The sequence below is a fragment of the Maniola jurtina genome, chromosome 8 (genome assembly GCF_905333055.1).
Source record: "Maniola jurtina chromosome 8, ilManJurt1.1, whole genome shotgun sequence".
Classification (NCBI taxonomy): Eukaryota; Metazoa; Arthropoda; class Insecta; order Lepidoptera; family Nymphalidae; genus Maniola; species Maniola jurtina.
This window is the reverse complement of record NC_060036.1, coordinates 3,960,753-3,986,261: the sequence shown is the minus strand read 5'-3', so window position 1 is coordinate 3,986,261 and position 25,509 is coordinate 3,960,753. Positions and strand designations below refer to the sequence as shown.

Sequence of the window (25,509 nt, the reverse complement as noted above, 5' to 3'; positions counted from 1 at the left end):
GACATGACGGAGAGAGCCCTGTTAATGATAAATTATATTATTTTGCAAGCACAAAAGAGACAAATTACTAAAAGATAAAACAATAACACAATACCTAATTTTTTTTTGAATTTTGAATGTACGCTGAGAGCACTGAATGACCCTGTTGATTCAATGCTCTCCGCGTACCTCAGTAACTCCCGGACCAACGATTCAACTTCAATTGCAACCGCGCTACGCCGCTGCTACATCATCGTAGCAGAATAAACCGTAGTACAAGTATCTGGGTATATAGATTTAGTACGAATTTTTACATCTTGACGTAGCTGTGATAGATTTCGAGTATCGAAACAATATAATCTATGAAATATAATCTATAGATTTAATGAATTTAAAATCTTAACTTCCTTGATTTAACAATCATGATTGTTCATACGTGTAAACGTGTAGCCTCCGCCTCAAATGGACACTTTATATGTATAACAAAAGAACCGGCCAAGTGCAATTCAGTACGTACTCGGGTATTTTTCCAACATTTTGCACGATAAATCATAAGCGTTTTAGAATGTACAGGTAAAGCCCTTTCATATGATACCCCATTTGGTATATCTTATATAGGTAGTTCTTGGTATAGTTATCTTACTTTGAAAATTGAAAATACTAATAATAATTATTATTTGTTCGACCTACCTGCCTACCTGCCAAACTTCATGATTTTAGGTTAACGGGAAGTACCCTATAGGTTTTCTTGACAGACACGACAGATGGACGGACGGACGGACGGACGAGATGGCAAAGTTGAACTAAGAGATAAAATCGACAAATTAAATGTTTTATATTATGTGCTTAGGAATTTTGCTCTAACGAAAAGTTTTGCTCGACGATTTCATCGTTTATAAAAAGTATCGTTAGTAAAAAGAGAACTTGCTCATTGTTACAAGATAAATATTAATAAATGCAGCTAATGTTCAACATCGTCATCCTCAACTCTCGGAATGAGCATGGTTTGGCCACCAATGTTTGAAAACATTATGGAAATTTCTCAGGCATACAGGTTTCTTCACGATGTTTTCTTTCACGTTAAAGCAAGTGACATTTTATTATTTATAATACACACAACATTGAAACAGCTTCAAAAGTTGGAAGTGCGTATCCGGTATCGTACCCCCGACCCGAACCCCCGAATAAGAGGCAGACGTCTTAACTACTAGGGTCTATAGGCTACGCTCTCCAAGCTTCTTACGAGTGCAGCTTGAGTTATGTTCTATTAAAGCCGTACTTTCATCATTTAGCATATTATTACGAGTACCTGCAAATCTTAAAATTGCACTGTGCCTGCGTGTAAAAATAACCTGAAGTAGAGAGAAATAGTTTTTGGAGCGAAACTCGTTTAAAAACGGATATTGCATTCGAGACTGATTCGAGAGCGTTGCAGTTAGATCGATCCTACGTGTAGGTATAACTTTTACTTCATGCGTATTAAATGACATTTTAGTTGATTTCAGGGATTTATTTATTTATTTAGTCTAATGCACATACGTAAATAAATTGCATGGATATATACAACACCAACTGCACGCAGGAATTAGTAACCCGAAGTTAAAAGAGGCGACTTTAGATAGAGAAGCTTTTCGGATGATGATCGCCAAACTTCGTTTCGAAGAAGGCGCGCGATGATGATGATGATGTTTATCAAGACGAAATCGATTTATTGAAGAAATAATTTTTGATGATTTTGAAGGCATTAAAATTTGATAACCGCTCGAAATTCAATTTCCATATGGTTTCCATTCAGTCAAAATTTAAATTATCCAGGAACTCTTTTATCGCCAAAAAGTTTAACGCACGTTTCTCGATTAAAAAGCAACAAACTTTCTGATTTTATATTATGAAAACTTTACCAAAACCACCTTGCTACAATGTTAAAGGTAAGTTATGACGTGTCATAACTTCTATTATAAAATTTTTCACCCTGAGAGATGAACCACGATCTCAAGATCTATTGTTACTTTGTGACAATGTTAAGAAGACCTTTCTCTGAGAAGCGCCCAGGGTGAAAAGTAGGTTAACTTTCTAGTATTGTATGGACAAATAATAACATTATTATTTTATAAAAGCTGAAAGTTTCTCTGCGTATTGTCGGGGAACAAGGGGGGAACCACGTAAGATTTTTTACACCTTTGTTACCTGCTATCTACCAAAGCCACCGTGATCCAAACTTCATAACTGCTGATCGTTCCTCACTGTGTTTCAAAACTTTCAGCTTAAATAATATAACGAAGGGTCTGGAATTCGCTGGCTCTTTAATGTTTTCCAACGCTATTGCTCTTCAAATAGTGACGTCAAAATTAAAACGAATGACAGTTTGATACTGAATCTGGCGTGCCCATGGATGACATGGAGGATTCTTTGCCAATCCATTGAACTACATAGAATGTGATTAGCAGCTCGTAAGATCAATGTTTCGGGGTGGGGTGCATGCGAACTTTGCTCGCGTATTAAACTTTAATGACCGGTCGGCGGTTCGTCTATGTAGTGCATGAAACTGACTAATAACAACGTAGGTACCTTTACATACCTTTATATGTACCTACACAATTCATTATTTCAGCTGTTCTTTTGTGAATTTTAAATTAAACCACTCGGACACGTAATAGACTACAGGCCCATGTTTAAAAATGGGTGGGTCATATGAACCACCAGGTGACGTATACAGGACGATATAAGAGCATAAAATAATAAGTTTCAGCACTATGCCGTCACTTGTAAGCTGTCCAACAGAGTGCTGGTGAGAATTGAAAAGTGCAGGTAGAGTGAGTACATTTTGGTCATATATTTTTGTACGGCATTTTTACCATCGATAGATCCATGAAAAATAATAAGAAAGCGCGCAGTGCCGTAAAAAAATGGCGCGCCACAAAGTCAGTAAATGTTTTGATTTTCTGACAATTTCCGGGGTAAATTTGGTCATTTAATTCTGTACGGCACTAGTTTCATACTGTTTCAATACAGCCTCTAATCCATTATTCCGCAACGCCGTACAAAAATCATGCGACAAGGGGAAAAAATTGAGGGTAGCAACCCCCTCTCTTTCCGTGGTCCGGGGGGTGATTTGAGAAAGTACGGCTTTGGTTCCAAAACATTATCTAGCACTCAAAAGTACTATTAAAAATAATGCCGTAAAAAAATTAGTGTTCATTTGAATGTGTATCAATAATTATCTTAATTTCATGGTATACTTAATTTTTAAAGCTGTAAAATCATTTGACTCTGTACGGCAACTTTTTTTTTAACATGATAGTGTAAAATACTATTGTTATATAGTATTGCCGTTCAAAAGAAACTGTTCTAAAAAAAATTATAGATAAATACAAAAACTGAAATTTTTCAAATTATTGCAAAAGTTTAAATATTCATAGATTAATAAAATATAGCAATTTTCTACGCTTTTCCCTTGTTTTAAATAGTATTAAGATAAATAAATTAGGAAAAAATTATGCCGTACATTTTAATGCAGACCATATCTTTTAGGCTGATGAAAATGACGCTACCATTTTAAGGGTAGTACTTTATGGCCATCTGATACTGTACGGCATTAACATATTTTTGAAGAGAACAATTGATAATATGATAAAATCACTATGCCGTCTAACTGAAGTGAACGGGTGTGTATATAATATCCACATCCCCTACAAACCTTTGGACCAACGAAAATGTACGGCATGTAAAAAAATATTATCTATGCATAAAACACTTTCAAAATAAATTAATTTTATGTTGTTTCAAATCACCCCCCGGACCACGGAAAGAGAGGGGGTTGCTACCCTCAATTTTTTCCCCTTGTCGCATGATTTTTGTACGGCGTTGCGGAATAATGGATTAGAGGCTGTATTGAAACAGTATGAAACTAGTGCCGTACAGAATTAAATGACCAAATTTACCCCGGAAATTGTCAGAAAATCAAAACATTTACTGACTTTGTGGCGCACCATTTTTTTACGGCACTGCGCGCTTTCTTATTATTTTTCATGGATCTATCGATGGTAAAAATGCCGTACAAAAATATATGACCAAAATGTACTCACTCTACCTGCACTTTTCAATTCTCACCAGCACTCTGTTGGACAGCTTACAAGTGACGGCATAGTGCTGAAACTTATTATTTTTTGCTCTTATATCGTCCTGTATACGTCACCTGGTGGTTCATATGACCCACCCATTTTTAAACATGGGCCTGTAGTCTATAAACGTCACTAAGCAGGTATTTGCAATCAGTGAAGCTTAGATTAGATCTTTAAACAGATATTATAGTTCGCATCGTTGAGATGTTCCACAACATTTTACCGGAACATAAAACTCAACCACTAACACTTCCTTACTAAAATAATCTTTTAAATATCTGTTGAATCGTCAAAGCTCCACGCAACGAACTTTTCAGTAAGAAATTCTTTATCTTTCCCGGAGCATAAATAAATGGAAGAAAATTAAGGTTGTTTCGGATTTAGTTTAGATCTAACTAGAAGTTGCTTTAGAGCACGAAATATGAGAAATTAAAAGGGATTAAGGCTCGGGTGGCCATGGGCGATCCAGTTAGGTGAAATATTAAATGGTTGGGCGGCGGGTAATTAATAATGTGCTCTCATCTACGCGCTGGTTGAAAGTAGCGAAAAAATTGCTGGATCAAGTGCCCGGGAGCTAATTTAAAATTCTGTTAAGTGGCTTGCAAACGGGCTAGCAAAATTGCTATAATACTTGCTTGAAACTTGTAAGTCAATTTATTATGGATTACCTGATATGCTAACTAGAGAGTAACTTGTTGCCATAACAATTGGAAGATATTGCTGCAAAAGCAGCCAGTGTATGAACATCTGTACCAGGTTGAGAACAGGTACTTACTAATATTACGTATAACTACGTATCGTGGTGGTTTCGGAGGGGTATTAATCGATGCCGCTTGATGAATAGTATAAGAGAGATTATAGGTACTTACATACTTATAAATTATCGCGCCGCGGGTTCGCATAAATAATAAATAACTAACGAAAATTCTACGTAGGGCTACCGGCTATGGATTGAAGTACAAATAAATGTCATATTTTCATCGTTTACTGAAACTATAAGTACGTAGCTAGGGGATACAATACCAAGTAAAATGAGGCTTTAAAACCTTTGCACATACGCAATTGGAGTGCAGATAGGTAATTTTGAATAACAAACATTTGAAAAGGTACATGATATTTTGAATATCACTTGGAACATATAACTTAAGAAGGTAAATAAGTATACTTAGATGTTATTTTCATATTGCAAGATAGGCTTACGCTTAACGATAATCCTGCCTAATAATAGGTTAGAGTGTACTTGCCTAGAAGATGCCTATTCTTGTCTTGAAGGTATTTAGATTATAGGTACGTGGCAGGAAAGAAGCTGGAAGAGCATTCCACACCTTAGCAATTCGTACTTATCAGAAACGTTGGACAAAAATGTTTTATGCGAATAGCTTAAATGTCGACCACATAAGGATGCCAACATTCATGGTTTCACGCTGTAGTAGGAAAATATAAAAAGTTGCGTCAGATAGTCTCACTCATGCGATAAGGAACACGTGGGTCTCCAGAAAAAAGGAGACCTTAAAAAAAGCGTCAAACAAATATTTCGCTAGAGTAGTGTAATCCAACGAAAATATTCACCCGGAGAAAACAACCGTGCAGAGATCGATTTAATAAGCCAATAAACCGGCGCCAATTGAGCCAATCTCTGTTTACGACTCCCCCGCGCGATACAACCTACGCCGTACATGGCCAACTTACAAATAAACTCTTACGTACCTACCAACAAACACAATAAATAACACAGATCAACCAAAAACTGAGGATCAAAGATATTTTGAATTTTTAATGAACATACGAACTAACTAACAAACTGAGAGCACAGTTCAAGCCAGTTAGGAAATTTGTAACATAACGTATGAGGCTTCACCTATACTGGCACGTCAAAAATTTACCTACAATTGGTCCTAGGTAGGTTATGAAACGACTCTAGGTATCTTTGATTTCACAAATTATGAAGCGTCCATGATTTCAAGTCGATATTGACAGATAACGATTCAGGATCAAAACTGACCGTTTCCTCACTCTACGGAACCCTCGGTGCGCGAGTCCAACTCACACTTGGCCGGTTTTTTTCTTCCTACTCCCTTTTTTCTGCGATTCCAATCAATTCGGTGTTCTTCTGCATTCGGACGAGAGCCTCAGCCTTAGACTTCTCAAACAGAGGTAGATGAAGTTGACGATTTTCTTCGTTAAAGTTTATTTGAATAAAAAACTTATCTTTCTACTATCACATAGAACCTTTTGTTCTATAGAAACTATTCTAGTCTCTCAAGTTTTAAATATCCAATTTGGTAATGAAATTAAATAGACTTTACCCGTAGTAAAAAGTTTATTTGTATGTGAAAAGGTGGTAGGACTTTTTCATTTAAAGTATCAACTAGATGATGTCCGCGGCTTCGTCCGCGTCGATAGGTATTATACTTCGCATGTATAAACCAATCTTTGAATAAATAACCTTGTTTAAAAATCGCTAATTGCTTGGACAAAAGATAAACAAATAAAAAATATTCAAAGACATATTCGGAACTGCTGCCAAAGCGATCGCGTGAATTATTTCCTATAGCCTGAAGGCGACACGAATTTTACATTTTTACTGCCTTTGCTATACCGCCACCGCACAACGCTCCGGGCATTAGCAATTTCGTAACGTTTAAAAACTGTGGCACGATCACATAAGCTTCACGATGAGACAAAGACACAAAAAGAGATATTTACGCTTGTTAACGTTTTTTTATGGTTTGTGATTCCTATGATTCGGGGTAAAAGTAAGAACAATCTTTTCCTGAGGACATTTCAAACAAACCGTGACAGGTACTGAAATAAATACTCACCCTATAATTTTAGCAACTTTTTCGGTTTGTAGTTACTGAGCGTTTTAACTGAGAAGAACTTCTCCATTGTTGGCTGATTCTTTTGATTCGTAGTACCTAATCTCAAAATGTGTAATTGCTGTGTGATCTCTAATCGTTGCCTATAATTAAGTAGAGCCCTCGTAAGAGGCAAATGCTTAATGAAATTTATTAAAAATGTTCTCAGTAATTAAATGTTTTGACAGCATACTTATCCCTATTAATAATAGGATGCCATACGTCCTGCAAATAACTAGACAATATTATTATTCGTAGCATACGCCCCTTACTATAAGGTTAGTTCGAAGACAAGGGCTAACTTTTCATAGAAAAAAAAAATTATCCATATTCTACCCCAAGTTCAGTTTTAAAACATGCTTAATCCGTTTACTCGTATCCTTTAGATATTCTCTATTTCTTGAAAAATCCCTTTATAAAGTCTTGCAGTAGATAAATTATATAGCATTAAAATGTGCTCGTTAAAATAAAGAGGCTACAGCGTAACAGTTCCGCAAGAACTTCCGCGTAAGACAATTTTCTTTTAACAATATTTTATGTAGGTATACCTATTAGTAAAAAAATTGTAAGCTTCACTTTGTTATCACGTATTTTTCTGATAGTACAAACTAGTGCGTGACTTACTAAGGTTTTGTCAAAGTTTTCCTGACTCGTTTAGAACACTAACTTAGTCAGGTACCACGTTTTGGAGTAAACTAATTGTATGCACTTGGTATGCGCACTTCATAGAATGAAATAAAAAGATAGGTATTTAAAATGATTAGGTACAATTAACATAATCTTATGCTTTAGCTTAAGTATCTATGTAAAAAATAAAGTTGAGAGTAAAAAGAATTTTGTGATTTTGTAAATCAACATTACCGTCTAATCGAATTTAGCTTTTCCTGAGTACAGAGGATAAAAATCAAAGCCGAGGGCTTGCTGAGAGGGTAACGGTCCTTGAGATGAGTGGACTTCGCATGAGCATCGCTTTGATCCCCCTTCATACAGTCTCGAATCTTAACTTAATGATCCGACGGCCATTTTCAAAAAATCACGAATTCTGTAGAAGCTGGGTACATACCGAATCACACAATTAGGTCTACAGTGGCTGAGATGATAATTATTTCCGAGAATATAGCTACTTGATATTTTAAACGTAGGGATGGCAATTAAATAAGAGTAGGATATTGTAGTAATTCTTGCTAGCAGTTGGTTGAGACTTCGTCCGCGTAGATAAACTTTCGTCGTGAAATGATCATGCTATCCACGCCGGCTTCGCTGAATGGAATTCGCTTTTCATTTTTTGTGGAAGTTTACGTTATAAAGAAGACCTACGTAAAATCTCAAGTTTCTAGACCTAGAGCTAAATAGAGTTAGCAGTAGTTTCTTCTTTTAATAAATATAGCAAAGATATAAGATCAAAAACAAAAATATAGATATACTTGAAACAGTTTTGAATTTTGATTGATAATAGAAAGATTACAATATACACATTATACATGATTATTAAGTAAATCTTAGGAAGTAGGTATACCTAGTTGGTAGAGCGTTAAAAACACCCTATGGGCCATACCATACCATACCATACCATACCATGGGCGTCTACTGCGGCCTCTGCGGTCTCAGACAGACGCGCGGACAAACAACCCCCTCCTGCCAGGTCAATTAGTCATGGCTAAAGATATCCTATGGAAAGAAATTGTGAACCATGTTACCAGGGTATACGGACCGAAGCGCTTCTCTTCCCTCCGGACGCAACGGAGAGGGACCCGCAACACTCAGGCACACGGGCAGGTTACTTGTTGGCTGGTAGTTGGTACCCTATTCCTATTTTTATCGTGAAGAAAAGCCGGCATGGATACCACCGCCACAATACCACCGGTCATGGATAATAGCACAGTGGTTATGTTGGACTACTAACGACTAAAACCTCACGAAGTTCCATCCCATCGCTGATGAGAAAGCACAAGGGACCGACAACACCTTGTTTATTCGCCAGCGGATGTCCGCCTCAGCAGACCCACCACAAGTACACTACGTGCCCCCAAACACCGTTAGAGGCATACCGGAGACACAGCACGCCAACAAACCCGAGGACCACACTGTGAACGATGGACCGCCCCGTATCCTTTTGAGGGCTAGGGTTCGCGGGGAGGGCAATTCCCTTTCCACGTTCCCCATCCTCAACATCTCCCTCGCCCTTCACCAAACTGGACAGGCGAGAGACCGGCGGGGCAGCCAGTGACTGGTTGGGTGATGAAACCTCATCACCAATCACACCACAGGCACATTTTCCGCTCCTGGGGCTATGCCCCATGGGTGCGTCTACTGCGCCCTCTGCTTGCGACATTTAGAGGGACGCCCGCCCTGCCAGGTCAATTAGCCTTGGCCAGCAATATTCCATGAAGAGAAATCGTTAACCACGTTACCAGGGTACACCGGGCCACGCGCTACTGTTATCCGCAACACTGGCACAACTATTCCTAGCACAACTTAAAATCATACTCTAAAAATATTTACAATTTAAGTGCAGTCAAGATTTTTTCCCCGCTTTTAACACAGAAGGCATCGTAATTCAAATATGTATATAATTAAAATAATAGGTACCTACGTAAGTTACACGAGTAAGTATCTATTGTTTTTTGTTTAGTTAGTCCTTGGTGTCCCGCTTCCAATAATGGTAAGTTTACCTATTTCAAGAAAATAATAAACCGCCATTTCATTAGAGGACTCCTTTGTACATCCCACAGTACTCCAAATATATGTTCTAAATCTGTGGTGCATCCCATTTCGCTGTTATGTTGACGAGATATATTTGGTCACTGATCGGATTTACCACTCCAGCGATTGCTATCAGAATATTTGAATTCTAAATGTTGATACCTAAGATTATTTTAGTAAGTAGGTAGGTTTTTAATAAGTAGGTAGGATTGATTTGTGATGATAGCCATTATTTAATTAGGTAGCTAAAAATAGGTAGCTATATTTAATTCCTAACTGTGTAGTGTAGTTAAACCACACAAAAATTCTTTTCATTGGCAACCTTTAGAATAGCAGTCTCATTACTCTATTATTTATCATTCTAGAATCTAGATCTAAAACTAAGCCACTATCTACTAAATTTTGAGGCAGCTTCGAACATAATTAAATATTGCTCTGCTCGCGATATTGATTAACGCACGATAAGTATCGAGCTACCAAGATGAGTAGGTATTTACTCTTAAGCCAATACATTGTCATACAATTGAAATGGGTACATACGAGTATACTGAAAACAAAATACGGAGGAGAGAAGAGTAATTTGTAATGAACATAGCTTAGTTTTAGTTGTTATCAAGAAAGACGCGGCGCGCGGCATCGGTGCCTCGACTGTGGCTCCACTCTACCTGTGTGCGATATGCCTAAGACATTAAGAAGAAAACAACAAAGCAATTAATTAAATATTTACGCAGAAACAAATGAAGGCAGTTTAAGCCCTCGTTTATAAACAAAGCGTAAGTGGTGCGTAAACACTCGGCCGCAATAATCTGTTTAACGCCTGGGACATAGTTAATGGGGCAGTGAAACGTTACCCACGGAGCGCCCTCAAAGAAACATTTGCCCTTCGAGTTCGAAGCGTCCCTCTAATTTCCTTGGCCTTTACTTAGTAGGTAATAGAAAACAAACAGAACTGAATTTTAAGATTTACTAACGTAAATGCAATACGTGTCAACCGGTAGGTACTTCACGCCACACCAGCTGATTACCTTATTAAGCGAGATCAAGTTTAGTCAGGTCGTGCATGCACTACTGCAGTGAAATGTTTTTTTTTTTTTAAAGAACATAGTCATGTTAATCATGACTAATATTCCCCATTCCCCTCCAACTAAGCGTAAAGCTTGTGCAAAGAGTAGGTACGACAATTACTGTAACAGTATAACGGGTGGGGTTTGAACTGCCGACCTTTCGGAATTCAGTTCGGTCCTTAACCGTGGAGCTCTTGAGGCTCAATAGAGTTTTAATAGCTCCATTATTAAAGGACCACTCCATGTATAACTCCGAAAAATTAGAGGGGCGTGCCCTGGATTGAACCCCCGACCTCACACTGTGTGAAGCCTGCCAATCCGCACGTGGCCAGCGGCGTGGTCGAGTATGGGCAGAACCCTTCTCACTCTAAGAGCAGACCCGTGCTCTGTAGTGATCCGGCGACGAGTTGATCATGATGATGATGATGATGTCTATGTATACTTACATCGGTGGCCGCAACACGTGCTATCGACTGAATGCTGTCGCACGTAGGCTCTTAAAAGAACGAAAAGTTTAATAATAACATAATTATGCTATTAAAATAAATAAGATCTCCTTTACTGCAATACATACTCGTAAAGCAAACATAAAAAGTTTCTCACGCCAACAGTTCCCGCTGCAGAGTGCAGCCGCGGGGCGTAATAACATGCGTTTGAAGTGCACTACAGACGGCGCTTGTTTAAATACGAAAACAACTTGCACCTATCCTATAGAATCAAAGCCAACAAAAGAAATGAACACACAAATCGGTTAGTAAATAGTTAAACAGTTAATTTTACCAATAATATCAATTTACAAACGACAGATCGTCCGTCCTTGATATCTGAGAGTAAATACCCCTACAGAGTCAGGGACCAGGGTTAATTTTGTATTAGGTAATATTAGGAACGAAATTCATGTGCGAAGTTTCATAATTAGTATAATTGAAAAATCTGTAGCAAGATTTGGTAAGAAGTGGTGAAGCCAAATTATTACAACCACAGAATACAAGTGTATAAATTAAAAAATTATAACACCCCCCCGACAAGTGAAGGTTACAGTAACTAGAAAAGAGCTGATAACTTTGAAACGGCTGAACCGATTTTCTTGGATTATAGCTAAGAACACTCTCGATCAAGAAACCTTTCAAATAAAAAAAATATAAAAATCGGTTCATTAGTTTAGGAGCTACGATGCCACACATACACAGATACACACGTCAAACTTATAACACCTCTCTTTTTGGGTCGGGGGTTAATAAGGCACAAGGCACTGTTATTAGGATTGCTATGATTACAACCACTTTTGGTTCAAGAAAAGTAAACTGCTGGAGTAAAAGTAAACCCGATCAATGCGCCAGATGTTGCAGTTTTAAGCAACATCATTATACTCGACACAAATGGGTACTTTATTATTCCAAAGCACTCATGTTAGCATCGACGTTGTTTGCCGCGAACCTTTGCGAGGTCTATTGTTATATAATAATTCTGTAAAGAACTACTTACTTACAGGTTAATAATGTTTACGTCCTACTTCCCCTAGTATCACAAAGGAGATAAACCTAATTTATTTACCGTAAAATTTTTACCTTATAGTAAAACTGTAACCTTATAGTAATAGGTACCACAGTTTTACGGTGTAGGTACGGTGTATTTAAGTTTCATATTTATTTCAGTACGCAATTTTTAATATGAGTAGGTATCTATTGTATATCTAACTATACCTACTGCATTCCTCTCAAATAAATTAATAATAACATTGAACAATGTTAACGTAATAAAATTCGCAATAAAATGTTAAACAAACTATGATGAGAACACTATGATGAGTTTAAATTGATTTATTAAAAGTTCCACCTCGAAAATAAGGCACTATATCATGCATGTTTGGTCCCAGGGTGGGAGTCATATTCATAAACAAGTGCAGCAAAAGTTTGTCGTAAAAGTATTTCTGTATTTATGGCGGCGAGAGGGGTACAAAATATACCTTTATTAATATGTGACTTTTGGTTTACTTATGAATAGCGTTTTACTACTACGTTTTTGATAACCTCTGTGTATATTAGGTAGGCAATCCTAATATTAATATTATAAATGTGAAAGTGTGGATGTTTGGATGTTTGTTACTCATTCACGCAAAAACAACTGGACGAATTTGGTTGAAATTCGGAATGGAGATAGATTATACCCTGGATTAACACATAGGCTACTTTTTATTCCGGAAAATCAAAGAGTTCCCGCGGGATTATGAAAAACGTAAAACCACGCGGACGAAGTCGCGGGCATCAGCTATAATCTTATAAATGGAAAGGCTGAGGCCCTTACAGCCTGTAAATTATTTTGAAATTGATGTGCTTGTTACCATCCTACTGGCAAAACTTTGCAGCCAAGTGATTTAAGGTTCCCGTACAAGGTACGTCGGTTAAAAACCGAAAGACACCTACGTGTGATTTTTAAAACTTTCATATTTCTTCAGGTGTGCCCACTTTAGATAGGTATCGTAAGTTGGCAGTTGGGGAAACATTAGGTACCAACATGACGTACTCACTGGTTAGTGAGTACGATAATAGTCTTGCTCATGATCGTATCTCTGACCACAGACGATTCCAATAATCAGGTTTGGGCTATGCTCACTCTTACATAGTTCACAACAGCACCCTTATTAGGTATACAATTTGATTTAGAACTTGGCACCCATACAGCTTTTAAGTTCCGAATTTAGCAATTTGTTTCTAATCTCTGTACCATAACGTTTTGTTCTTAGCCATAATTCATAGGTGCAATAGCCAATAACGAGAATTTCACATAGTTTGGCTATTGTATGCCAAAATTCGCACTCGAATTCGAATGTTTTTGTAGCGCTCCCAATGCCAAAAATAGAAATTCTGCAAAAATATTGGTGCACTTACTTTTGTATTCAGAATGCTAGCCATGAATAAGGCATCAATACATTATAACTTATTATCTGACAAACACATTATGAACTGAAATTAAAAATATCAATCACGTGGCCTAGCGTCTTAACTTTCTTACGACCCAACATCAGAGATTACAGGATTACCTTACATGAAACTCGGAATTAGCTTAGCTCACCGAGACCAATTAATCAATGAGCCCAATCACTACCATTTTACCATTTACCATTTTATTGTAGTTTCATTACTCAGTTCCAAATCAATTTGGAAAGTGGATGCATATAAATGTATTATTACTACCGTAACGTAATGTAAGTGTCAATCATATGAATTTATAGGTCCATGTCGTACTTATGATTAGTAAGATTCCCAAACCAGCTGAGAAAAAGCTGATAATCCTCAAACGGTTGAACAGATTTTCAGCAAACGTAGCTAACCACCATCTTGATTTAATAGTCTTTCGAATAAAAAACCGCATTCAAATCGGTGTATTCCTTTTGAGCGTTATATGCCACAGGCAGTTTGCGTCAAGGAATTGAAGTTAACTTTTTGTAAGTTTGCGATGAGCAAACTGGGAAAATGATTATTAATTTTTCATTAAACTTTTCATTTGTTTTTCAGTGTGAAAATATAGTTATGAAACCTTTGAAAATAACCAGTTGAGAAAAAGCTGATAATCCTCAAACGGTTGAACAGATTTTCAGCAAACGTAGCTAACCACCATCTTGATTTAATACTCCTTCGAATAAAAAACCGCATTCAAATCGGTGTATTCCTTTTGAGCGTTATATGCCACAGGCAGTTTGCGTCAAGGAATTGAAGTTAACTTTTTGTAAGTTTGCGATGAGCAAACTGGGAAAATTATTATTAATTTTTCATTAAACTTTTCATTTGTTTTCAGTGTGAAAGTATAGTTATGAAACCTTTGAAAATATGAGTAAGTTGTCAGGTTATTATGCGCTATATTTTAATAGTAAGGCCATAATATTTGGCACGTTTTGTGTACGTTTCACTTATTTTTTTATATACCTACCTATATAAAACTGTGGCGTGTACATAATCTTAAATACACCATTTGGTGCAGATACAATTTAGTGGTTTCATAGAATATGAAAGCTTCAACTCTCGCATGGCTGGTCAAGAAAAAAATTTACATCAAGACTGTATATTTCCCTTGTGGCCTTTTACAAAGTTAACAAGGTGTAACTTGGGAAAAAATTTCAAAAAGCAACGATTAATATTTAAAATGAAATCCACATTTTGTGACCAAGATGGGTAAACTCTCTGCTTCAGTGTAAGTATGCTTTAAGAGTCAAAGATTAAAGAAAAGTGCCTTTTTTTAAACCTATTAAACTTGCTGTTTAACACAGCCAGCCAGAGATGTATAAAACTAGAAAACAAATCATTAGAACCCCACTAATAGTGTCGGCTTTTCGGTTTTATAGTTTGTCATATTTCCGTTCGTCATATACATTATACCTAACTTATCTACATGAAGACCACTAAAATAAAGGCAACGTTACCTCATTTAGCAAAATATGAGACAACTGAACCGACAAACTACCACCACATTATTTATAAGCACCTATCTACATATTTTGCCAGCGACTTCGTCCGTGGTACTTTTTTATTTATAGCCTAGGGGCTAGGTTACTTCTTGATAAAGTAGGTTACTAATAGTAAAAGAATTATTACAATCGGTATAATAAATAGTTTGAGATTTTATCGAATACAAACAAACAAATCCTTTCTCAATGACATACTCGCTAATATGAAGCCAACGACACCTATTTATAAAAATTAAATGAGTAGTTTGATGAACCAATACGTATAACTGCTTAGCTTTATATTCTGCCGTAGTTGGGTAATTAACGGGACACGACGAGAGGCAATCGTTCGCTGGAAGGCGGTTCGCGGTTAACGTTTCACTGCCCCATTAACTACAAGTAGGTCTCAGGCGTTAAACAAATTATTGCGGCCGTGCCGTTATGTATTCCCTATTTAGGAACAAGAGCTTAAATGTCCTCATTTGTTGGGGTGTAAATATTTAATGAATTGCTTTATTTCTGCTATTTACAGGTATAACAAGCCTATACCTACAATCAGGAGATCTGTAGAAGAAGAGCAGGTACGTTCTAGTTGCTATTATGCACTAACACATAACTATTATGCACTGTAGAAATAAATAAAAATCTGTTTCAAAATGTAAATAAGTAAAGCCCTTTCATATTACCCCATTTGGTATAGTTATCTCACTTTGAAAATTGAAACACATTTAATTTTTTTTTTGTGATGTAACCACTAATTCACGGTTTTCGGATTTTTTCCTTTACTTGTGCTATAAGACCTACCTACCTGCCAAATTTCATGATTCTAGGTTTTTTTGACAGGACAGACGGACGGACAGACGGGCAGACAGACAGACAAACAGACAGACAACAAAGTGATCCTATAAAAGTTCCGTATTTCCTTTTGAGGTACGGAACCCTAATAAACTACTAAGTATTCTACTAGGTACTTCTACTAACAGTACACTATTGCTTTAGCAATAGCAGAATACTTATCAGTACCTTGCAATAGCTTAGATAGCATTAGCTAAGTAAAACTAATTACACGGTCCGATCAGCGTGTCTGTTCATCTGTTATAATATTATTTTGTTGATAACTTCATTTTGATAGTAATTAGATGATTTTAGCTTGCAAAAGCGAGGGCACAACAATAAACGGCAAAGAGTTGACTCTAAGTAATACTAACGTACTTATTTGCAAAAAGTTCACTAATGTGCTACGGTCACTATAATTAATTATTATTATATTCTGTACAACGGTCTACGGTGTAGATGTTCGAGAAGCTACGGCTTTACGATTTAATGAGATCAAAGTTGAAAAAAGTTGCAGCAGTTCTTATTTCGACCGATTTGTCTGTCTGAATGTCTGTTTGTGGTATCCTAATTCCTAAGGCTCGAGTGCTTAATCTAGATGGTTCTCAGTTATATTTGACAAAAATCTGTCCAGCTGTTTGAGGATTATCAACTCTTTTCTCTAAGCGCAGCGCAGAGTTTATATTGTTTAGATTTGTCTCGACAAGTACTTAGTTGGAATAGTGATTGAGGTCTGTTGTAGAGTAAGTGAGGTGGTGGGTTACATTCCTCGTGTTAAGGTTCAGTGTCTGCCTATACATACATTATTCTCGCCTACACTGCGTTGATCACACATATTCAGCGTAACATAGATCTAGAGATGGGTTAGGTAGGTATGAGCAGTAACTATTTTAGATATTTAAGTTAATTTAGTTTTTGTAATATTTTTATTGGTTCTTAATGTATTGTTTTTATGTAAATCGTCAAGGATATTCTCTAAATTGATGTATTGAATCGATTGCAGTCAGTTTCAGGATTAACAACTATCACACTTCACACTAATATTATAAAGGGGAAAGTTTGTATGTGTGTGTGTCTGTGTGTGTGTGTATGTTTGTTACTCCTTCACGCATAAACTACTAGACGGATTGGGCTGAAATTTAGAATGGAGATAGAGTATACCCTGGATTAGCACATAGGCTACTTTTTATCCCGGAAAATCAGAGAGTTCCCACGGGAATTTTGAAAAACCTACATCCACGCGAACGAAGTCGCGGGTATCAGCTAGTAGCAAATAAAACATACCTACCTACACATAATTAAGTAGGTAGGTACCTATTTTATTTATACCTACCTATTTCAAAATTCGGCCTCAATTTTATTTCCAAGGATTTACTAGCCCGATATTCCGATGGAATGTTAGTATTAAAACTTTAAATAAGCTCATCAAACGAACTTCTTTACTGCTGCACGTAAAGCAAGCATATAAAAAGTTTCCCACGCGAGTAGTTGGCTGCAGCCATGGGGCATGGACGTGTTTCAACTGCGCTAAACATAAAGCCATAATACAGGGAAATAAGTGCTCCTAGTCAAAGCTGCATAACTTTTAAGCACCCATTTATACGCGTTTATAGTTTAACATGCCACGTTGCATCTATAATAAATAATTTGCGTTATTTACACTCAGTCAGCAAGCTGCCTATTCAACAAGCAAGCCTAGCGTAGGCTTGTGCAAAAGTGGATTCGACAATGGTCTAAGTTCTAACTAATGAGTTTTGAATCTTCGAGTAGGTACCTAGTACCTACTTATATAATATATTAGGCGAGCTCACGGATTTCAGATTCACAAGATAACATACCTATTAATTTCTAGCGTAAGTTAACTGGGTTTGGGTAAGTGAGAGGTACCTATATGTAGGTACTTAATTGATATTACTAGGTACCTACCTATTGAGTACAAGACGTATAAACAAATTTACCACCCGTATTTCATATAGTTAATATTTAGAGGAATGTGCAGCGCCCCGAGACAAGTCGCCAATACTTAAGGGCGCTAAGAATACAATGTAAATAGTTGTAAGAATTATGTTAATACAATAAATAAAAATAAAAAAGCCACCGAGTGGGGCGTCTGCCTATGCGAAAGCGTTAAGAGGGCTCTCTCCGTCACTCGTTTCCACTCGTTTCATACAATCGTAGTTCCAATTTCATTTGAATACTAAGCAACCTAAGTCCATGAAATTTTGCAGACATATTCTAGAAACTAATATCTATGTCTGTGGTTTTCCAAATTTTTGTTAAAATATTCGGTTTCAAAGTTACGCGGTCTTAAAAATTATCATACAAATCTTGGAGCCCCTGTAATTCTAAAACTACATATTTTTAGAAAAATCTAAAACACTACAGACACAGATATTAGTTTCTAGAATATGTCTGCAAAATTTCATGGACTTTGGTTGCTTAATATTCAAATGAAATCGGAACTACGATTGTATGAAACGAGTGGAAACGAGTGACGGAGAGAGCCCTGTTAATTAAAGAACATTAGGTATCCGAACTCAATAAAAGTTATTGACTTTTCAAATTTAATGTTTACCCACTGCTAGATTGAACATATTTTGCCTACCAAGTACCAACTACGCTAGAGAACAACGGGAGACAAACCTCCCTTGGGAAAGTAAATGAGCGAGGTTTGGGCGAGTCAGCTAGTCTTATCTTACCCAAACATACGAGTACAAACCACAGCAGAAGCGATTCACGGAATAATAAAAACACTTTAGTTGTGCTGAACTCAGTTTGCGGCAATAAAACACGAAGTCGGAAGTGGAGTCATATAAAGTCAGCTCCCACTTTTACTACAATAACATTTACAAATGAACTACAAATTCTATACTTAGATAGAGCTTACCTACCTATATTACTTTAAAATTACACTAATATTATAAAGGCGAAAGTTTGTGTGTAGCTATGTGTGTATGTCTTACTCTTTCACGCAAAAACTACTAGACGGATTTGGCTGCTATTTGGAATGGAGATAGATTATACCCTGGATTAACACATAGGCTACTTTTTATCCCTGAAAATCAATGAGCTCCCACGGGATTTTTAAAAACCTATATCGACGCGAACGAAGTCGCGGGCATCAGCTAGTAATAATATACATCTGACTGTAGGCTCACAAGAACATTCTCAATCATACCTACCTAATACTTTTGCGAGTGAAAGTCCGAAATTAACGATTAAGTACCTATAATTTAAATAATTCCGACTTTTACCATTGAGACTTAGTAAAGTCATGTGAATAACGGTGAATCCTCGAAAATAATAAAACTCCAACTAGAATTCATTCACCGTAGTTCGTGCTTTTACAGTAGCACAGTTATAGTTATCTAACATATTCTAAGGAATGTGGGTAGGTATAGGTAAATAAGGTACATTTCAATTGTACACCACAAAACAAAAAGATACAGAAATACACGTAGGTACCTACCTACAGTATTGTACAGCTACCTAAATGTCAACTTAAAATTAAGTTATTAATCAGTATATACCTACTTACGTAGGTACCTATAGGCGGCCTTATCGCATAAAAATTTCTTCCAGGCAATAGGCATAAAACTTATAGGTAGATAGAATAGATATACGAATAACTAAAATAAGTGGTAGGTACATAAATACAACGAAGTACATAGATACCTACGTAGCTGGGTACGTACCCAACAAGTATACCTATCTACATGACAGAATATGCATTTTATATACTACAATTCCAACAATACAGTCGTTCGGAAGCCCAACTATCAGAACGTCACGATGGCGGATACAATTTACGAGTCCATCGGAACGAGCTGCCAGTCAGTGTTACGCTTAGCTAGGCTTTTTACTTTTGGCAGACGCGTTTAATGTCCTCTGCTAGTTCGTTTATCCTTTGTATCGAATGCCGTAGATCATTTTTATCGTTTTTATGCCAAAGCTAAAGCCAGTCTCCGATCTATTCATTTTAAACGGTTTGGTGCAACCTCTCACTCTGTATGAGTTGTCTATGGACAGGTGTTTCATTTCCATGCAAAGACTACAGTGTATAATGTTTCGATGTAAGTATGAAATAAAATATTGCCCATATTTAGACGGTACTTAGGAATATTATTCTAGGTTCATAAGCCTCATCCTTTTATGATACCACCTCAAAGGTCTAAGTAATGACGAAGCGTATTCCTTTGAAACATCAAGCCAGATCAATGATCCGTATCATTATGGCTACCCCGGATCTAGAATGTGTCGATTTCAGCTTTAATAGCAATCAATCTCAGTAGAATATGGATAAAACTTCGTAAAGGGACCTATTCAGCCGTCCCATATTTTCTCAAAAGCGATTAACTGTAAAAAGCAGTTTTTGAGTTATCGCCAAAAGACGGGAGTTTTCAAAAACTGATGTTTCTAAAAAATAATGCTACTTACTAAATTTAGTTAGTTCTAGTTATAGAATTCTTTACTACAAACATTAGTTATTGAAAATTCACACGTTTAAGGGATAATAACTCAAAAAGTACTTTTTCCATTAACCGCTTTTAGAAATAGGACGGAATAATTTGCTAACACTTTTATATATTGTAAATTTTATATTGTAAGTTACCTACGTTATAGGCAATTTACTGTTTTATAGTTAGGTATTTAAGTACAGTACTCAGTACGCTTTAATTTTTTTTTTTAATTATTAAATTGATTAAAAGGTTTTTGTAATCCTACGACAATGATCGCGAAACAAGATAACTACTTAGGCCAATCTCAAATTGCAACATAGTGAGGAAGTCATAGACTAATGGCTTATACGCACTAGCGGTCAGCCGGCCAAGCGGTTGTCTAGCGGATTGCCGCCTGTCGCGGTCTAAAGGTCATAGCACATTTAAACGACTCTGCTCCAACACCGCTCCCACCCAACACCGCCCTAAACTAAGACGACTGCTCGCAGTCCACGCGGCGACAGCTAGCTGGCCCCTAGCAGTCGACGCGGCGACAGCTAGCAGACAGCCAGCTGTCCACCCGCCGACCGCTCTCGCCTTTCGCGATAGACGCAGTTCACGATCGGTTTCCATTGAAGCAACTTGTATTTTTTACTATGTCCCGATTCACAACGCGCGAACTAGCAATTATTGCTATTGCACTTGAGGATGAAGAGAGAAGCGCAAGAAATAACAGACGAAGATATTGGGTGCATAAAATGCTGAAAGCAAGACATGCAGAAGGAGAATTTTGGCAGATCCAGAGACACATATTAGATGACGAAGAAAAATTCTACATTTACTTTCATATGAATCGGTATTTATTTGATTACATATTATCATTTATTGAAAAAGACATAACAAAGAAGAATACGAAATTTAGACAAGCAATAACACCAATAGAAAAAATTGCCGTCACGTTGAGGTAAGTGAAAGAGAAACTTTTTTTGTAAATTTTGTACATATTTATTTGAAAAAAATATATAGTAACAATCAGTCTCTAATTTCCATTACTTATAGCTTACAATGTTAACTTTAAATTAGTAAAGAAACATATTCTACCACATGTTAATCTTAGGAATCATTTTTCTGTATAGCATTAGGCAATTCACTGTTCAATATCGGTTCTTCTAAAACTGGAGGATTATTGCCTGAAAGCTCTGCATTGCGGGTATTAAATTCGGAGGGGCCTGCATTATGGAGGTCATAATCCGAAGATCCTACATGGTGGGTGTTATAGCCCGAAGGTCCTGTATTGTGGGTGTTATAACCCGAAGTCGAAGGACTTTCAATATTGTGTCGTGAAGAACCAGCATAGAAATTAGTTTGTTCCTGAATTTCTTGTAATTCAAATTCAGACACCATGTTGAATATTCTAGACTTCAGAACAGATTGGCTGTAACGATTTAATTTTTTTACTGTTGTTGCAATGCTCGAAAAAAACTTGTCAATCTCGTCATCCTTATTTGTCTCTTTTTCTTTGAGTAAATATTGTAAAAGTTGAGCTGATGCCGAGGTACATTCTTGGGTCCCTTTGAATCGCTTTCTTTTAGGGATGTTTGGAAACAAAGAAGAGTTTGCTGAGGTATTTGTTGAAGCAGATTCTGGTTGGTTGGCGACATTAAGTTCTGAGTCATTTGATGACATGAGAGAATCGTGATTTGACAATAATTCGTTAACATCAAAATTTTCGTCCACTTCACTATCATCTTCCGTTAACGATGAAATAGTTTTTCTTTGTTTCATATGCGGCAACAAAAAAGACATCTCTTCTTCAAATTGCCATTTTTTGGATGAGATAGCAGCCTGACCACTTTTTGTGCGTGTCTTAACAACTGCCCTTCTATAGCTTTCTCTTAAGTTTGTCCATGTTTTCTTGCACTCTGATTCTGAAAAAGAAAAAAATCGAAGTGAAGAGGTGTCTGTGTGCTAAGGTGTGTTTATTTTTGCTAAGAAATATTAATAGAGGAAGTTTTTTTCAGATACATGATCACGGGAAGTTCAGCAAGGACGTTGAGTTCAAGCTTTAGATTAGGCGAATCAACAATCCGATCAATTATACAAGAAGTATGTAATGCAATCATAAACAAATTAATGGGAATTTTCATTCCAACGCCAATTGAAGAGCGGTGGAAAAGTATAGCTCAAGGATTTCAAGACAGATGGAATTTTCCAAATTGCATCGGCGCTATAGATGGGAAGCATGTCAACATCATAGCACCTGCTAATAGTGGTTCGCTGTATTTTAACTATAAAAAGCACTTTTCTGTTGTCCTAATGGCTGTGGTTGATGATAAATATAGATTTATAATAGTTGATATAGGCGCTTTTGGTAGAAATAGTGACGGTGGAATATTTGCATCTTCGAAATTAGCGAGACGTCTTGAAAGTAATTCATTACATATTCCAAACGATAAACCACTACCTGGAAGTAACAGAAATATACCACATGTTTTCATAGGAGATGAGGCGTTTCCTCTGATGAAAAATTTAATGAGGCCATACCCTCGTTGTCGTGGCTTATCTGAGGCACAAACTATATTCAATGAACGTTTATCACGAGCACGCAAAGTTGTGGAGGATGCATTTGGAATATTGTACCAGAAATTTAGCATTTATAACAAAAATATTAATGTGAACCCGATACACGTTGACACATTGATACTAGCGACATGTATTTTACATAATATTATGCGAAACTATGAAATAGAGTATCTAGATCAACATGAGATGCAGCAACCAATACATCACAACGAGAATGGTTTCCTGCAACCAATACTAGAAAACGAAATGAACAGTGCCGAAAATGCTTTTAATATTCGAGACTTGTTTTCATCTTACTTTCAATCTCCTGAAGGTCAAGTTTCATGGCTGCATCAAAATATTCAATAACGAGGAAAAAACTTAGAGCAACTTTTACCCTTCATTTTAAAAATATATTTTGTTTTATGAAAAATAAATATCTTATAGACTAGGTACCACAAAAATTATTATTTCAACATGTACTTTAGCTCTGGCTACCAAATTACAAGAGCAATTAATTTTTTCCAAAACTTTTAAAGCGTTACCAAAAATTAAGTGTCACTTTAAAAGCGCACTGTGAAAAAAAATGTACTACGGAAAAATGACCCTGTATAAGAAAAACTTGCTGATTTAATGCCAATTTAAATGAGGTATAACACATTACTCTTTGTTTCGTAATTCTGGTATTATAATCGTTTTTTCATATCAAGGTGCAAAAGATTAGTTTAATTCAAAATAATTTTGAAGATTATCATGCTGCTAGTTAAACTGCTAGTTTTTTGTACGTTGGAATGCTAGAAACATCACTGTGCTTGTCACACTTATAATTTGTGAAAAGAACAGAAACTCTTCACTAGCACCACGTGCCAGAACTACCCAGAACGCCCGTCTTGCAAAGTAGTTCATCTTTTCTAGGAAACAAAAGGATAAAGAAACTATGCCTCTCTTTTACACTAATCATCTTTCCTTATTTCAACAATGCAAATAGGAAGGATGATTAGTGTGAAAGAGAGGCATGGTTTTTACCATACCACCCATACGTGTGGAGGGGCCACACGTATGGGTTTGATGAAAAAAAAATTGAGATTCAGTTCTATGTATGGGGACCCCCAAAATTTATTGTTTTTTTTTCTATTTTTGTGTGAAAATCTTAATGCGGTTCACAGAATACATCTACTTACCATACAACAGTATCGTTCTTATAGTTTCGGAAAAAAGTGGCTGGACATACGGACGGACAGACAGACAGACAGACATGACGAATCTATAAGGGTTCCGTTTTTTGCCATTTGGCTACGGAACCCTAAAAAATTATTAAAAAATACAATTTTCCTCCTATACGTTTTTAATATAGTATAGACTAGCTGATGCCCGCGACTTCGTCCGCGTGGATTTAGGTTTTTCGAAATCCCGTGGGAACTCTTTGGTTTTCCGGGATAAAAAGTAGCCTATGTGCTAATCCAGGATATTATCTATCTCCATTCCGAATTTCAGCCAAATCCGTCCAGTAGTTTTTGCGTGAAGGAGTAACAAACACACACACACACGCACGCACGCACGCACGCACGCACGCACGCACGCACGCACGCACGCACGCACGCACGCACGCACGCACGCACGCACGCACGCACACACGCACACACACACACACACACACACACACACACACATACAAACTTTCGCCTTTATAATATTAGTGTGATTGTACGTAGATAGATACATACCTGTTGCAGACAACGTTCTAGCAATAGATTTCCATGTTTGATCCCTTTTGGCAGAATCTGCGTATTTTGCGTCACTGGCATCGTACAGACAGGGATATCTTCGAACTTCTTCTATAAGTTTTTCTTTGTTCATAATGAATGCGTTCAATATCTGCGAAAACACTTGGAAAGAGATCGAACGTGCGGTTTACTCGGTGTAGATACTGACCGACTGAGCGGCGCGGGCGACGCGACGGCGGGCGCGGCGAACGCTAGCAAAGCGCGCGGGCCCCGCGCCCCGCGGCGACCGCTAGCGGTAAGCGCGCGGGCACCGCGCCGACCGCTAGCAGTAAGCGCGCGGGCACCGCGCCGACCGCTCGCCTACAACGTGCGGCCTGCGAGGCGTCAACTACCGAGCAGTCTGACGGCGGTAAGCTCGCTGACAGCGAGCTGTCTGCTAATTTATGATGCCAATGTAAAATATATCTAAAGAGCAATATTTAAAGCCCATATTTGAATTTTATTCTTTTTGCCGGGTGGGAGCAGAGTCGTTTAAGTGTGCTATGACCTTAATAGCTCACCGCCACGTGGCGCGCCGCGCTGTTGAACTGAGTCAGGCGGTTTGATCGCTTCAAGTAGGAAAACTGCGTTTACTTCAGTCTATCATAAACGAAATAGAACACAGTCGAATTAGCTTGGGTTTTTTTTTTTCTCTCTCGTCTGGCTTTTACAATGATTAGCCAATGTCAAGTTTGTCGTTATTTGTAACAAGTTAGCTAAACTATACAAGTATGGACCCCGTCTG

At 37.2% G+C, this 25,509-nt stretch overlaps 3 protein-coding genes across 3 annotated transcripts in view; 1 reads left to right on the top strand and 2 right to left on the bottom strand.

Moving 5' to 3' along the window:
* The window catches only part of LOC123867499 (UPF0389 protein CG9231), a 212,597-nt gene that overhangs the window by 119,086 nt on the left and 68,002 nt on the right, over positions 1 to 25,509 (bottom strand). The window lies entirely within an intron of this gene.
* On the top strand, positions 21,096 to 23,371 carry LOC123867491 (protein ANTAGONIST OF LIKE HETEROCHROMATIN PROTEIN 1-like). The gene is made up of 2 exons (XM_045909538.1): positions 21,096 to 21,403; positions 22,461 to 23,371. Exons 1-2 carry the CDS (start codon positions 21,096 to 21,098, stop codon positions 23,368 to 23,370), a joined length of 1,218 nt encoding a protein of 405 aa, XP_045765494.1. The 3' UTR covers position 23,371.
* LOC123867493 lies at positions 21,400 to 25,279 on the bottom strand. The gene is made up of 2 exons (XM_045909542.1): positions 24,726 to 25,279; positions 21,400 to 22,367 (listed from the first exon to the last, which is right to left on the bottom strand). Exons 1-2 carry the CDS (start codon positions 24,856 to 24,858, stop codon positions 21,553 to 21,555), a joined length of 948 nt encoding a protein of 315 aa, XP_045765498.1. The 5' UTR covers positions 24,859 to 25,279; the 3' UTR covers positions 21,400 to 21,552.